Below are 15,500 nucleotides of genomic sequence, written 5' to 3'. Positions count from 1 at the left end.
CGAATACTGAGTCTGTCAATGTGGCACCATCTCTCAACTCCTTACGCTCAATCAGTTACTTGGTAATAAGTTGATCACATTAGTCCCCCTTCACACCGCAAGGAGCAGCTATTTATTTTGATAGAAAGAGATAGATATTCAGGTACTGATTTGCCTTTCTTGCCTGCAGAGCCTCAACCAGCATTCTTATCTGAGGGTTTACAGCATTTTCTCATTTGTATGGCATTCTAACCTACATTGTATTAGACTAAAGAATCACTTTGATGGCAAACAAAGTATGGGAATGGGTGTATAACCATTGGACCCACTGGGCACATCACATACTGTACCCCCCCAGAAAGCTGACAACTTTATAGAGCAATAAAATGGCCTATTAAGGGTATAGCTGAAATGTCAGCTCAGAGGTAATGCCTAGCAATGGTGGGACACCATCCTCCAATATATCCCTCCAATATGATCTTCAATCAATGGTTCTCAGTCAGGGGCAGTTATACCCCTGGAGAAATATTTGACAATGTCTGGAGACACCCTTTGGTTGTCATGATAAGTGGAGTCGGGGGTCTTGGGGAAAGGAACTGGGGTAGGTTGTATTGTACTGGTATCTAGTGGATAGTGGGCAGAAGTACACTAAATATCTTACAATGCATAGAGCAGCCTCCACAAACAAAAAATTATTCAGCTCAAAATATTAATAATGCCAAGGTTGAGAAACCCTGCTTTGAACCAGTGACATTTACATGATGCTGTTTCCCTATAGTTCAAATTCATTGATCTGGGACCCATGAGTTTTGGTGGTGGTGGTGTTTTTTGAGGCAGAGTCTCACTCTGTCACCTAGGCTGGATTGCAGTGGTGTGATACCGGCTCACTGCAACCTCCGCCTCCTGGGTTCAAGAGATTCTCCTGCCTCAGCCTCCTGAGTAGCTGGGATTATAGACACGCACCATCATGCTGAGCTAATTTTTGTATTTTTAGTAGACTTGGGATTTCACCATGTTGGTCAGGCTAGTCTCGAACTCCTGACCTCATGATCTGCCCATCTCGGCCTCCCAAAGTTCTGGGATTACAGGCATGAGCCACCAAACCTGGCTGACCCATGAGTTAAAAGCCAAGGAGCCCCACTTACCATCATTACCATTGACCCTCTTGGGGAATGTTTTCTATTTCTGCAACTCTGGGCTTCATGAGTTTAGAGGTTTGGTTTCCAAATACACAAGAGTCTCATTGGACTAAAAGCTACAGCTGTTTCCTGGGCACTTCAGGTTCATCTTACCAAGGGAGAAGCAGGCAAGAGGAGGAGTGACTCTCTTGGCAGGGGTATCAACCCTAATTATCATGAGGACTTAGAACTATTTTTACTTATTGGAGCAGAAAAGTACACTTGACTTGTACAAGGACTGAGAGCTGTTTTTACTTCATGGGGCAGGAAAAGTACACTTGGCTTCTAATATCCACTTGAGCATCATCTCTTGGTAACCCCTTCCCCAGTTTTGATGTTAAAAGGACAAGGGCAGTACTTGGGGTCTAAGAAAGGCACAGTTACTGTAGGCTTAGACATTTGAAGATGAGGGTCTCAGTCACAATACCAGGAAAAACATCAAGGCTAACAGAATGCTATGTGAAGGTAAAAGGAATCTAGAATGCATAACAGAAGAGAGGTGTGAGCATCAGCTGTGGTCTGAAGACCAGTTACAGAGGTAAAGATTATGTTTTGTTCCACGGACATTCCTCTTATAAAGGATGCCCATGGAATCCTGGAGGAGCTGCTTCTGGAACTTATGGTGAAGAGTGGATCTGAGCATTATAGAGGACAAACTTTAATGGATGTTATGATATGCTTCCCAGATGCCCCTTCAGAACTGAAGAGTTTCTTCTTCCCTCTGCGAATGCTGCCAGCAGACACCCTTTAGCTTCCAGACGTCTTAGAAACTGCCTAGGCTGAAAAGCATGCCCTCTCTTAAGGCCATACTTCTTTCCCAGACCATGTTTAATGACTTGTTGATGCAAAAGTATAAAGACCTCATCCCTTTGCTCTAGTGTAATATAATTCGGAATGGCCATCTCAACTATAGAATTCCTTGTGGGCTGGGTGTGGTGGCTTATGCCTGTAATTCTAGCTACTTGGGAGGCTGAGGCAGGAGGATTGCTTGAAGCCAGGAGTTCTAGACCAGCCTGGGTAACCATTTCTAAAAAAAAAAAAAAAAAAAAAAAAATTAGCTAGACACAAACTACAGGCATGAACCTGTAGTCCTAGCTACTTAGAAAGTTGAGATGGAAGGATCACTTGAGCTCAGGAGTTCTAAGCTGCAGTAAGCTGTGACTGTACCACTGTTCTTCAACCTAGGTGACTGAGTGAGACCCTGTCTCTTAAAACCAAACCAAAAACCCTAAGAAACTACTTACAGAATCTGCTGAAGCTTTTCTTGAGAGTGCCTCGCAGCCCAGCTTTTCCCTCTGCTCAGTCCTCCTTGATTCCCTTCCCTTAAACATGTGGCAATCTTAAGAACCTTCCTTCTGGCTATAATCTCTATCTCAGTCTGCTTCCTTGGGAACCCCATCTGTGGCAGATCACAAATTGAGCCAAGGCAGTAGCAATGGAGCCAGTGTAGAATTTTTAGGATATTTTAAGGAAAAATAGAGTTCATTACCAATTGGCTGTAAAAGGAAAGGAAGATGGAAGACTTAATTATAACTTCCACGTTTACTTGGACAACTGGGTAGTCAATGGTGCATTCATCAAGATAAGGAATATAAAAGTAGGAGCAGAGTTTGGGGGAGAAAATGACCAATTTCTTCTTGTACGTTTTCATCATGTTTATGAAGGAAAATGCAACAACATAATATGTAGAAAGTTATTAGATTTAACCATAAATTGCCACTTTTATAGGTCAAATTTGTTAAATATTGGCAATTTCAAGTGGGTGAAACTAATAATTATATATTAACTTCTACAAAGGAAAATTTGCAATTTTTATTAAACTTTATGTAGGCCATATAAGATTTCAGAAAGGCAATGTGTGTCAGATTCAAAAGATAATCTTTTAGATAATGTGTCATTTACATTTAAACCTCTGAGGCAAGAATATAAGTCACATATTGTTGCTTTAAGGCACATTAGGGGATCTTGATGAGACTGGGAACTTTGATTTATATTTATTTTATTATAGAAGTTGGGACATAATTGCCATAAGTAGAGCTACGAAAGGTCACAGGTAACTTAATTTCTATGGTAAAGTTTTCTATAACATGCTATCATCTGTCTTAAATTTAAAGAAAAACTAGGACACACTTGGATCGCATGGCATTTGTTGTCTTTCAGCAGGCTCATTGGCAGAACACAGAATGCCTACATGTAGTTTTTAGGTGAGATCAAAACTAAATCATACTGTGGCTTCAGCTTTATGGGCTGAAAAGTACACCCTTAATATACAAGTTCTTCCAAGGTTGTAGCAGGTAGTATTGGGTGAATATGGGCATCCAAATATTACTGATATAACTGACTCAACATGGTATTTGAGGGAGTAGAATTAAAAATAGGCTCTGTGGTGCTTTTTACTGTTTCCAGCCTCAGAATATTATTTCCATTCCTTTATTTAGAGAAGTAGCCCACTAAATATATATTAGTATGATTTTTTTAAATACAGATAATCACATAATTTTAATTTACATTTTAAATACAGGTAATCACAGCTAATACTATGTTAAAATTTTAGGTCGTAGACCTGGAGAGATTCAAAAAAATTAGAATAGGTACATGTAGAATGAAAAACAACCACCACCTTCTCTTAAAAGATAAGGCATAGGGCCGGGCGCGGTGACTCATGCCTGTAATCCTAGCACTTTGGGAGGCCGAGATGGGTGGATCACGAGGTCAAGAGATCGAGACCATCCTGGTCAACATGGTGAAACCCCGTCTCTACTAAAATACAAAAATTAGCTGGGCATAGTGGCGCATGCCTGTAGTCCCAGCTACTTGCAGGAGAATTGCTTGAACCCAGGAAGCGGAAGTTGCGGTGAGCTAAGATCGCGGCATTGCACTCCAGCCTGGGTAACAAGAGCGAAACTCCGTCTTAAAAAAAAAAAAAAAAAAGATAAGGCAGAGGATAAGATTCAAGGACAGAGGCAGTGACATCACTTGTCTGGGTTGGCTAGATAATAGAAGTGACAGAAGTGGAGAAAAGTATTAAGACAGCTATCAATCAGAATACCCTAGGTTATTCTGAAGTAACAAAAACCCTGAAAATCCTTATGGCTTTAAACCACCAAGTGTATTTCTTCCTCACATTATATGTTCATTGCATGTTGGATGTGCCTCCCACTCCCCATGGTTTTTACTACAGGATCCCCATTGAACAAGATACCACTGCTTCTAACACTGCAAGTCATCCAAAGTGAACAGAGAATGGGATGCATTACATACTGGCTTTTAATGCTTGTGTCCAGAGTAACACACATCCTTTCTGTTTACCTTCCACTCACACTTCGTTGTCTAAAGTAAGTTCAAGGCCACAGATAACTTCAAGAGACGTGAGAAAGCATACAAATACAAATATTTGGTGAGTGGTACTAAAGACAAACTAATATTGCCACTTTCTAATCTGTGGTTAGTTGAGATCAAAGGCAGTGTTGTGGGGAGAGGCAGACGTGAGAAATCTTGAACAGGGTGATGAAAAATATAGAGTAAAGATAGAACCATGCAGCCAGAATATATAGATCAGGCTTTGGGTTAGCTTCCGTTTCTTTTTCCCCCCTTCTTTTTTGAGACGGGATCTCACTCTGTTGCTCAGGCTGGAGTACAGTGGCTTGATCTCAGTTCAACTGCAGCCTCGACCTCCCAGACTCAGAGCATCATGTGGAAGGGTAAGTTTCTTGGTGGTAAATATTCGTTTGTTTCCAAATTTTGCAAAAATAATGCCATAATGAATAACCTATCAAGAAGTCAGAGTACTGGCAGGAAGCAGGTGGCACACTCAGGCTGGATTATTGAGGAGCAGCTAATAAAATTATTATTCATAGAGATGTAAAGAAGGGTCAAGGGAGACAAAAAATGTTAAGACAAATGCTAGTATCCTTTGAGAGTCATTTCCCCTCCATTTGGCCTAAAATAAGATTATAAGAGTAGTTACTGAAATCTGGAAAACCACTGTCATTAAAGTAGTAGCTATAGCTGTTAAACAGGGCTGCCTGATAGAACCTGGGCCCCAGGTAGAGGAATATTGACTTGGCCCAGAAGGAGATGAGAAATAAATACCCCAAACTTACTTTCCTCCTGCCTCCAGTCTCTGACTGACGTCCTCTATGGGCGAAACCTAAGTGGAAACCAGAGGAATCTAGTTAATGTAGTCCGAGGGTTAATGAACTATGGCCTACAGGCCAAATCCAGTCTGTGGCCTGCTTTTGTAAACAAGATTTATTGCAACACAGCCATGTTCATTTGTGTATGTATTATCTGTGCCTGCTTTCACACCATAACGACAGTTTAGTAGAGACTATATGGCCCTCACTTACTAAAATATATGCGGCTCTTTATGGAAAATATTTGCTGACCCAAATTGATGTGGGTCAAAAAGTTCAGTACCAGTCTCCGAGCAGGGTGTAGAAGGGTGGATAAGAGATCTGGAGTGGCAAACAAAGGCTATTCAGCATAAAAAGTAATTTCACGTTATGACAGTATATATTAGAAATAGATTGCTAAAAGTGTGATTGCTGGATCAGAGGTAAATAGCTGTGTAAATTTCCTAGATATCACCAAGCTTGCCTTCATTGGTGTTATACCATTTGACATTGTCACTGGCAACATATGAGTGGTCCCGTTTACCCACAGCCTATCTAACAGAACATATCCAATATGTATAGGCTCTCGCCTATCTGATAGGTAAGAAGTGGTATCACAATATATGGCTAATTTGCGTCTCATATTATGAATAAAATTGAACCACTTTTTGGATATGCAAGGCACCTTTTCATTTCTTTGTTCTCTAAGCTATTTGTTTATAGACAATGTAATATTTTTTCACTGGAGTACAACATACTCTAAAGTGTACAACATGTGAAAATATATAGCTCAATGAATCTTTTTTACAAAGTAAATATTCTGATGTAACAACCAACTAGGTCACATTATAAACATTGTATATTTGAAAACTTCCTCATGTTTCCTCTATTTGCTCTCCTAAAATTAATCACTATTCTGTTCATCATTAATTAGTTTGAATTGTAACTTTCTGTAAACAAAATTGTACAGCATGTATTCTTTGTCTGATTTCTTTCACTCATCATTATGTCTGTGAGCTTTATCTGTATTGTTGGTGAAGTTTTCTCTTTTTTAATGTAAAATAACTAATTTTTGAAATATGTAATTTATCTATTCATTACATTAGTAGTCATTTGAATAATTCCTTTTTGGACTTAAGACTAGTACTGCTCTAGACATTCATGTACATGTACTTTGGTGCATATATGTGTACATTTCTATAGGTTATGTATCTAGCATTGAACTTGTAGATCATGACGTATATGACTTTGGCTTTAGTAAGTACTGCCAAAGATTTTCCAAAATTGTTATATCAGTTTTCACTCCTTTCAGTAGTATATTGGAGTTCCAGTTGCTACATGTTCTTGCTATAACTTGGTGTGGTCAGAATTTTACATTTAGACCTATAAATTTTCATATCCATATGTGAAAAAAATTAACTGTAGTCTCTAACACACTCCATTCACAAAAATTTATTACAAATGAATTATAGATACAAGTGCGCTTCCAAAACCCCTTCATGAGAAGGATTTATGGTCTACAGCAGAGTAAGGTATGCCTTTCTTTATAATTCACTTTAGTACATTATGCATCACATCTCCCAGTTTTCCCTGTCTTGAACAGGAATATCTGTATCTGTCATTTTATGTCTGCCTCACCATTGTTTGTTGGGTAGCAGATAACTTGTCTTTCGGGTTTCACAAGTTCACAGATAGAGAAGAACTGTGCTCCCAGGGCTATACTTAAGGAACTGCACTCAAGGAGACTCCTTCATATACTTGGACATGATTTAGATAAGGAGATACTGGACCTTCATCTGATACCATAATGGCATGAGTTTTACAGAGACTTAAGAGATGGTTCACATATTTTTCATGTGTAAGAAATGAGAATCATTGGGAGCCACAGGGAAGACAATGGTAGGCTGCTTATAAACTGAATCCCTGTCATCTCTGCCTGCTTATGTTCAGTCCCATGTGTGACTCCTTCCCCTTGAGTATGGGCTGGACTTAATTGCTCTCTTCCAAAGAACAGAACATGGCAAAAGTGATGGATGTCAATTCTGAAATAAGGTTACAAAAACTATGACTTCCATCTTGCTGTTGACAGCTGATATGATACCTTGGTTCCTGTCTTCTTAAAATAATTTCAACCACTTAGCAAAGGGCTGTAGTATAGAATAATTTATTTCAAAAAGAAAAAGAGCATTTTGAAAGTTAGGTACAGAATAGGCAGGGGACATGGATGAAGCTGGAAACCATCATTCTCAGTAAATTGACACAAGAGCAGAAAACCAAACACTGTATGTCCTCACTCATAAGGATTCAGAGCAGGATGAGACAGCCAAGACTGGCACTAGGGAGGCTCCCTTTAAGGAGACTTATATGATTATTCATAAAGAGGTGTTACTAGTAAGCATGTTCTGGGTGGTCCCCTGGGTACACATGCACAATTGCTGTACATCTTTGTTCATACATTGCATCTTCTTTTATTATACTTGATCTTCTGGGATACATGTGCAGAACGTGCGGGTTTGTTGGATAGGTATACACATGCCATGGTGGTTTGATGCACCGGTCAACCTGTCATCTACATTAAGTATTTCTCCTAATGTTATCACTCCCCAGTACCCCCACCCACTGCTATCCCTCCCCTAGCCTCTCTACCCCCACCCCTACAGGCCTCGGTGTATGATGTTCCCTTCCTGTGTTTATGTGTTCTCATTGTTCAACTCCCACTTATGAGTGAGAACATGCAGTATTTGGTTTTCTGTTCTTGTGTTAGTTTGCTGAGAATGATGGTTTCCAGCTTCATCCATGTTCCTGCAAAGGACATAAACTCACCCTTTGTTATGGCTGCATAGTATTCCATGGTATATATGTGCCACGTTTTCTTTATCCAGTCTATCACTGATGGGCATTGTGATTGGTTCCAAGTCTTTGCTATTGTGAACAGTGCTGCAATAAACATACGTGTGCATATGTCTTTATACTACAGTGATTTATAATCTTTTGAGTATATACCCAGTAATAGGATTACTGGATCAAAGGGTATTTCTAGTTCTAGATCCTTGAGGAATTGCCACACTATCTTCCACAATGGTTGAATTAATTGATACTCCCACCAACAGCGTAAAAGCATTCTTGTTTCCTGACTTTTTAATGACTGCCATTCTAACTGATGTGAGATGGTCTCTCACGGTGGTTTTGATTAGCATATCTCTAATGACCAGTGATGATGAGCTTTTTTTCATATGTTTGTTGGTTGAATAAATGTCTTCTTTTGAAAAGTTACTGTCATATCCTTTGCCCACTTTTTATTGTGGTGTGTGTGTGTCTGTGTGTGTGTGTAAATTTCCTGAAGTTCCTTGTTGATTCTGGATATTAGCCATTTGTCAGATGGATAGATTGCAAAAATTTTCTCCAATTCTTTAGATTGCCTGTTCATTCTGATGATAGTCTCTTTCGCTGTGCAGAAGCTCTTTAGTTTAATTAGATTCAATTTGTCTATTTTGGCTTTTGTTGCCATTGCTTTTGGTGTTTTAGTTATGAAGACTTTGCCCATGCCTATGTCCTTAATGTTATTGCCTAAGTTTTCTTTTAGGGTTTTAGGTCTCACGTTTAAGTCGTTAATCCATTATGTTTATGGATTTGCGTATGTTGAACCAGCCTTGCATCCCAGAGATGAAGCCTACTTGATTGTGGTGGATAAGCTTTTTAATGTGCTGCTGGATTTGGTTTGCCAGTATTTTATTGAAGATTTTTGATTTGATGTTCATCGGAGATATTGGTGTAAAATTTTCTTTTTTTGTTGTGTCTGCCAGGTTTTGGTATCAGAATGATGCAGGTTTCATAAAATGAGTTAGGGAGGATTCCCTCTTTTTCTATTGTTTGGAATAGTTTAAGAAGGAATGGAACCAGCTCCTGTTTGTACCTCTAGTAGAATGTGGCTGTGAATCCATCTGCTCCTGGACTTTTTTGGGTTGGTAGGCTATTAATTACTACCTCAATTTCAGAATTTGTTATTGGTCTTTTCAGGGATTCAACTTCTTCCTGGTTTAGTCTTGGGAGGGTATATGTGCCCAGGAATTTATCCATTATACATTTCTTTTTTTTTTTTTTTTTTTTTTGAGACGGAGTTTCGCTCTTGTTACCCAGGCTGGAGTGCAATGGCGCGATCTCGGCTCACCGCAACCTCCGCCTCCTGGGTTCAGGCAATTCTCCTGCCTCAGCCTCCTGAGTAGCTGGGATTACAGGCACGAGCTACCATGCCCAGCTAATTTTTTGTATTTTTAGTAGAGACGGGGTTTCACCATGTTGACCAGGTTGGTCTCAATCTCTCGACCTCGTGATCCACCCGCCTCGGCCTCCCAAAATGCTGGGATTACAGGCTTGAGCCACCGCGCCCGGCTATCCATTTCTTTTATATATATATATATATATATATATATATATATGTTTTTGTGAGTCTGATCTTATTTATTTGTTACCCAAAAAATCTTATTTCTGACTGGATTCAGACTTAGAAGTAGAAGCTCACAGAGACGAAAGTCTGCGTCTCTTCGCAATTTGTTCCTGGCGCTTCTCTTTAGCCTCCTTCATTCTCTTGGCCAAAAGTTTATCATATTCTGCGGCCTCTTCCTTGTTTTTCTTAGTACGCTGCTTCTTCAGAGCAATAGGCCGCCGTTTGTGCTGCAGGACACGTGGAGTAACAAGACGCTGAATCTTGGGTGCTTTAGTCCTAGGTTTCTTACCTTCTTTGTTTAAGGGCTTTCTTACAACATACTGGCGGACATCATCTTCTTTAGAGAGATTGAAAAGTTTGCGGATTTTGCTAGCTCTTTTGGGCCCCAGGCGACGAGGCACGGTGGTATCAGTTAGTCCAGGAATATCCTTCTCTCCTTTTTTTACAATAACCAAGTTGAGAACGCTCAGATTAGCATCCACAATGCAACCACGAACTGATTTTCTCTTTCTTTCTCCAGTTCTCCTTGGTCTGTAACAGGAATGCCCCTTACTCAGTAGCAGGCGGACACGGCCATGAGTCAAGACACCTTGCTTCATGGGGAAACCTTGTTTGTCGTTCCCACCACTGATTCGGACCACATAACCCTTCCATTCTTCACCCAGGGCGTCAGCAGCAACTTCTGTCGCCATCCACTTCTCATAAAAAGTACGAAGTTTGCGTTCATCGTGCACTTCAATGAGTTTCTGGCAGCCAGTAGCTGGGAAGGAGATGTTCAGCTTCATCCTAAAGCAGCTATACGCCTTCCAGGTGCCACGGAAAAGAGCCCATTTCTTCTATATTTTCTAGTTTATTTGTGTAGAAGTGTTTATAGTATGCTCTGATGGTAGTTTGTATTTCTGTGTAATAGTGGTGATATCCCCTTTATCATTTGTTATTGCATCTGTTAGATTCTTCTCTCTTTTCTTCTTTATTAGTCTGACTAGCATTCTATCTATTTTGTTGATCCTTTCAAAAAAGTATCTACTGGATTCTTTTTTTTTTTTTTTTTTTTTTTTGAAGGGTTTTTCATTTTTCTGTCCCCTTCAATTCTGTTCTGATCTTAGTTATTTCTTATCTTCTGCTAGCTTTTAAATTTATTTGCTCCTGCTTCTCTAATTTTTCTTTTCTTTCTTTTTTTTTTTTTTTTTTTTTTTGAGACGGAGTTTCGCTCTTGTTACCCAGGCTGGAGTGCAATGGCGCAATCTCGGCTCACCGCAACCTCCGCCTCCTGGGTTTAGGCAATTCTCCTGCCTCAGCCTCCTGAGTAGCTGGGATTACAGGCACGTGCCACCATACCCAGCTAATTTTTTGTATTTTTAGTAGAGACGGGGTTTCACCATGTTGACCAGGATGGTCTTGATCTCTTGACCTCGTGATCCACCCACCTCGGCCTCCCAAAGTGCTGGGATTACAGGCTTGAGCCACCGCGTCCAGCCTCTAATTTTTCAATTGTGATGTTAAGGTGTCGATCTTAGATCTTTCTTGCTTTCTTCTGTGGACATTTAGTGCTACGGATTTCCGTCTAAACAGTGATTTGGCTGTGTCCCAGAGATTCTGGTATGTTATGTCTTTGTTTTCATTAGTTTCAAAGAACTTACTTATTTCTGCCTTAATTTTGTTATTTGCCCAGTAGTTAGTCAGAAGCAGGTTGTTCAGTTTTCATGTAGTTGTACGATTTTGAGTGCATTTTTTAATCCTGAGTTCTAATGTGATTGCATTGTGGTCTGAGAAACTGTTTGTTATGGTTTCCATTCTTTTGCAATTGTTGAGGAGTGTTTTACTTCCAATTAAGTGGTCAATTTTAGAATAAATGTGATATGCTGCTGAGAAGAATGTATATTCTGTCGATTTGGAGTAGAGAGTTTTGTAGATGTCTGTTAGGTCCACATGGTCCAGAGCTGAGTTCAATTCCTGAATATCCTTGTTAATTTTCTTTCTCATTGAACTGTCTAATATTGACAGTGGGGTGGTAAAGTCTCCCACTATTATTGAGTGGGAGTCTAAGACTCTTTTTAGGTCTCTAAGAACTTGCTTTATGACTCTGGGTGGTCCTGTATTGGGTGCATATATATTTAGGATAGTTAGTTCTTCTTGTTGTATTGATCCCTTTACCATTATGTAATGCCCTTCTTTGTCTCTTTTGGTCTTTGTTGGTTTAAAGTCTGTTTTATCAGAGACTAGGATTGCAACCCCTGCTTTTTTTTTTTTTTTTTTTTTTTTTTGCTGTCCATTTGCTTGATAAGTCTTCCTCCATCCCTTTATTTTGAACCTATGTGTGTCTTTGCACGTAAGATGGGTCTCCTAAATACAGCACACTGATGGGTCTTGACCCTTTATACAATTTGCCAGTCTATGTCTTTTAATTGGGGCATTTAGCCCATTTACATTTTAGGTTAATATTGTTATGTGTGAATTTGATTCTGTTGTTTTGATGCTAGCTGGTTATCTTGCCCGTTAGTTGATGCAGTTTCTTCATAGTGTCGATGGTCTTTACAATTTGGTATCTTTTTTCAGTGGCTGGTACTGGCTGTTCTTTTCCATGTTTAGTGCGTCCTTCAGGCGTTCTTGTAAGGCAGGGCTGGTGGTGACAAAGTCTCTCAGCATTTGCTTGTCTGAAAATGATTTTATTTCTCCTTCACTTATGAAGCTAAGTTTGGCTGGATATGAAATTCTGGGTTGAAAATTCTTTTCTTTAAGAGTGTTGTATATTGACAGCCACTCTCTTCTGGCTTGTGGAGTTTCTGCTGAGAGATCCACTGTTAGTCTGATGGGATTCCCTTTGTGGGTAACCCGATCTTTCTCTCTGGCTGCCCTTAGCATTTTTCCCTTCATTTCAACCTTGGTGAATCTGACAATTATGTGTCTTGGGTTGCTCTTCTTGAGGAGTATCTTTGTGATGTTCTCTGTATGTCTCGAATTTGAATGTTGGCTTGCCTTGCTAGGTTGGGGAAGTTCTCCTGGATAATAAATGTCCTGAAGAATGTTTTCCAATGAGGCTTTGTTCTCTCTGTCACTTTCAGGTAGCCAAACAAATGTAGGTTTGGTCTTTTCACCTAGTCCCATATTTCTTGAAGGCTTTCTTCATTTCTTTTCACTCTTTTTTCTCAGATCTCGTCTTCTTGCTTTATTTCATTGAGTTGAGCTTCAATCTCTGATATCCTTTCTTCTGCTTGATTGATTCGGATATTGATACTTTTGTATGTTTCACAAAGTTCTTGAACTGTGTTTTTCAGTACCGTCAGGTCCTTTATGTTCTTCTCTAAACTGTTTATTCTAGTTAATAATTCGTCCAATCTTTTTTCAAGGCTCTTAGCTTCCTTGCATTGGGTTAGAATGTGCACCTTTAGCTTGGAGGAGTCTGTTATTACCCACCTTCTGAAATCTACTTCTGTTAATTCATTAAACTCATTCTCCATCCAGATTTGTTCCTTTGCTTGTGAGGAGTTGTGATAATTTGAAAGAGAAGAAGCATTCTGGTTTTTGGAATTTGCAACCTGTTTGTACTGGTTTCTCCCCGTCTTCATGGATTTATCTACCTTTGGTCTTTGAGATTGGTGACCTTTGGTTGGGGTTTCTAAGAGGACATTCTTTTTGTTGATGTTAATACCATTACTTTCTGTTTGTTAGTCTTCCTTCTTACAGTCAGGCCCCTCTGCTGCAGGTCTGCTGGAATTTGTTGGAGGTTCACTCCAGACCCTGTTTGCCTGGATATCACTGGTGGAGGCTGAAGAACAGCAAAGATTGCTGCCTGTTCCTTCCTCTAGAAGCTTAGTCACAGAGGGACACCTGCCAGTGCCAGCCAGAGCTCTTTTGTATGAAGAGCCTGTCAGCCCCCACTGTGTGGTGTCTTCTAGTCAGCATACATGGAAGTCAGGGATCCACTTGAAGAGGCAGTCTGTCCCTTCTCAGAGCTTGAACACTGTGCTGGGAGGCCTGCTTCTCTCCTCAGAGCTGTCAGGCAGGGACATTTAAGTCTGCTGAAAGTGCGCTCACAACTGCCTCCTCCCCCAGGTGCTCTGTCCCAGGGAGATGGGGATTTTATATATAAGTACCTGACTGGGCCTGCTGCCTTTTTTTTTCAGAGATGCTCCTGAGAGGGACTCCTGAGAGGGAGTCTGGCTGCAGTGGCCTGAAGTTTGAACTTCTCAGTGGCTTTGTTTACACTGTGAGTGGAAAACCTCCTACTCAAGCCTCAGCAGTGGTGGATGCCCTTCCCCGCCCCCAAGCTGGAGCATCCCAGGTCAAGCTCTGGCTCCTGTACTAGCAGCGAGAATTTCAAACCAGTGGATCTTAGCTTGGTGGGCTTTGTGGGGTGGGACCTGCCAAGCCAGACCCCTTGGCTTCAGACCCTTTTCCAGGGGAGGAACAGTTCTGTCTCACTGACGTTCCAAGTGCCACTAGGATATGGAAAAACAGCTCCAGGAGCTAGCTTGGTGTCTACCCAAATGGCCACCCAGTTTTGTGCTTGAAATCCAGACCCTGGTGGTGTAGGCACTGGAAGGAATCTCCTGGTCTGCTGATTGTGAAGACCATGGGAAAAGAACAGTATCTGAGCCAGAGTGCACAGTACAGTCCCTAATGGCTTCCAATGGCTAGGAGAGGGAGTTCCCTTACCCCTTGCACTTCCCGGGTGAAGCGATACCCCACCTTGCTTCAGCTCACCTCCATGGGCAGCACCCCCTCTCCAACTAGTTCCAGTGAGATGACTGGGTACTTCAGTTGGAAATGCAGAAATCACTCACCTTCTGCATCAATCTCGTTGGGATTTACAGATGGGAGCTGTTCCTATTTGGCCATCTTGCCCTAAATTCATTAGTATCTTAAATCTCCGCCCATCGGTGTGCTTTTTATTATTAAAATGAGCAAATCATCAGTTTAAGGATAGGTAAAATAAAAAATGTACTTGCTCTTTAAAAGAGAAAGTCCTTCCTGAAGATAGCTTTGCTTCAATGAGCTCAGTTACAATGCAGATGCTGTTTATTGTGTTGATTATGCAGTCACCATGATTGCTGTGTCTTGAGAACATGGTCACTTGCTTGACTACCTGTCCTACCTCACTATAGTCTCTCTTTTCCTCTCTCTTTCTTTCCTCTTCTTTGCTTGCTTACTTTTAAGATGCCTTACAAAGAGGCCTGTGTGAAAAAGGAACTAAGTGCAGCCTTCAGCCAACAGCCAACAAGGACTGAGGCTCGTAAAGAATGGTACCATGCCAACAATCATGTAGTGAACTCAGATGCAACTTCTTCTACAGCTGAACATTGCAATTAGTGCAACTCAGATGACACTTTGATGGTAGTCTATGAGAAACCTGAAGCAGACAACACAGATAAGCAGGGCTCAGATTCCCTTGGCTAGGAGAAGGAGTTCCCCAAGCCCTTGCACTTCCCAGGTGAAGTGACACCTCATCCTGCTTCAGCTCACCCTCTGTGAGCTTCACTCACTGCCCAACCAGTCCCAGTGAGATGATCCGGGTACCTCAGTTGGAAATGCAGAAATCACCTACAATAATAAATGTTGTTTAAGCCACTTAATTTTGGAATAATTTGTTGTGAAATCATAGGTTACTAATATATAGCATAGCATTGTACAGCTGAAGGGTTATCAATTCAAGACCCTTCCTCATTTGACAGTAGAGAAAATGAATACCAGTGATAATTAAGAACATAAAATATGCCAGAATTATGTTAGTATGATGAATGGCTTTTTTTTTAAGATAAAAAAGAAACTGCAATCACATAGAGA

The 15,500-nt window shown here is 40.6% G+C and overlaps 1 protein-coding gene and 1 long non-coding RNA gene across 2 annotated transcripts in view; one reads left to right on the top strand and one right to left on the bottom strand.

Annotated features, from left to right (window-relative positions):
- The window catches only part of LOC141584547 (uncharacterized), a 140,367-nt gene that overhangs the window by 65,060 nt on the left and 59,807 nt on the right, over positions 1–15,500 (top strand). The window lies entirely within an intron of this gene.
- On the bottom strand, positions 9,716–10,521 carry LOC120364276 (small ribosomal subunit protein eS6-like). The gene has a single exon (XM_039469679.2). The coding sequence runs from the start codon at positions 10,499–10,501 to the stop codon at positions 9,788–9,790; it is 714 nt and encodes a 237-aa protein (XP_039325613.1). The 5' UTR covers positions 10,502–10,521; the 3' UTR covers positions 9,716–9,787.

The sequence above is a fragment of the Saimiri boliviensis genome, chromosome 5, assembly GCF_048565385.1.
Source record: "Saimiri boliviensis isolate mSaiBol1 chromosome 5, mSaiBol1.pri, whole genome shotgun sequence".
In the NCBI taxonomy this organism is placed as follows: Eukaryota; Metazoa; Chordata; class Mammalia; order Primates; family Cebidae; genus Saimiri; species Saimiri boliviensis.
Note: the sequence above shows the minus strand (reverse complement) of the source record. Positions and strands in the feature narration are given on the sequence as shown.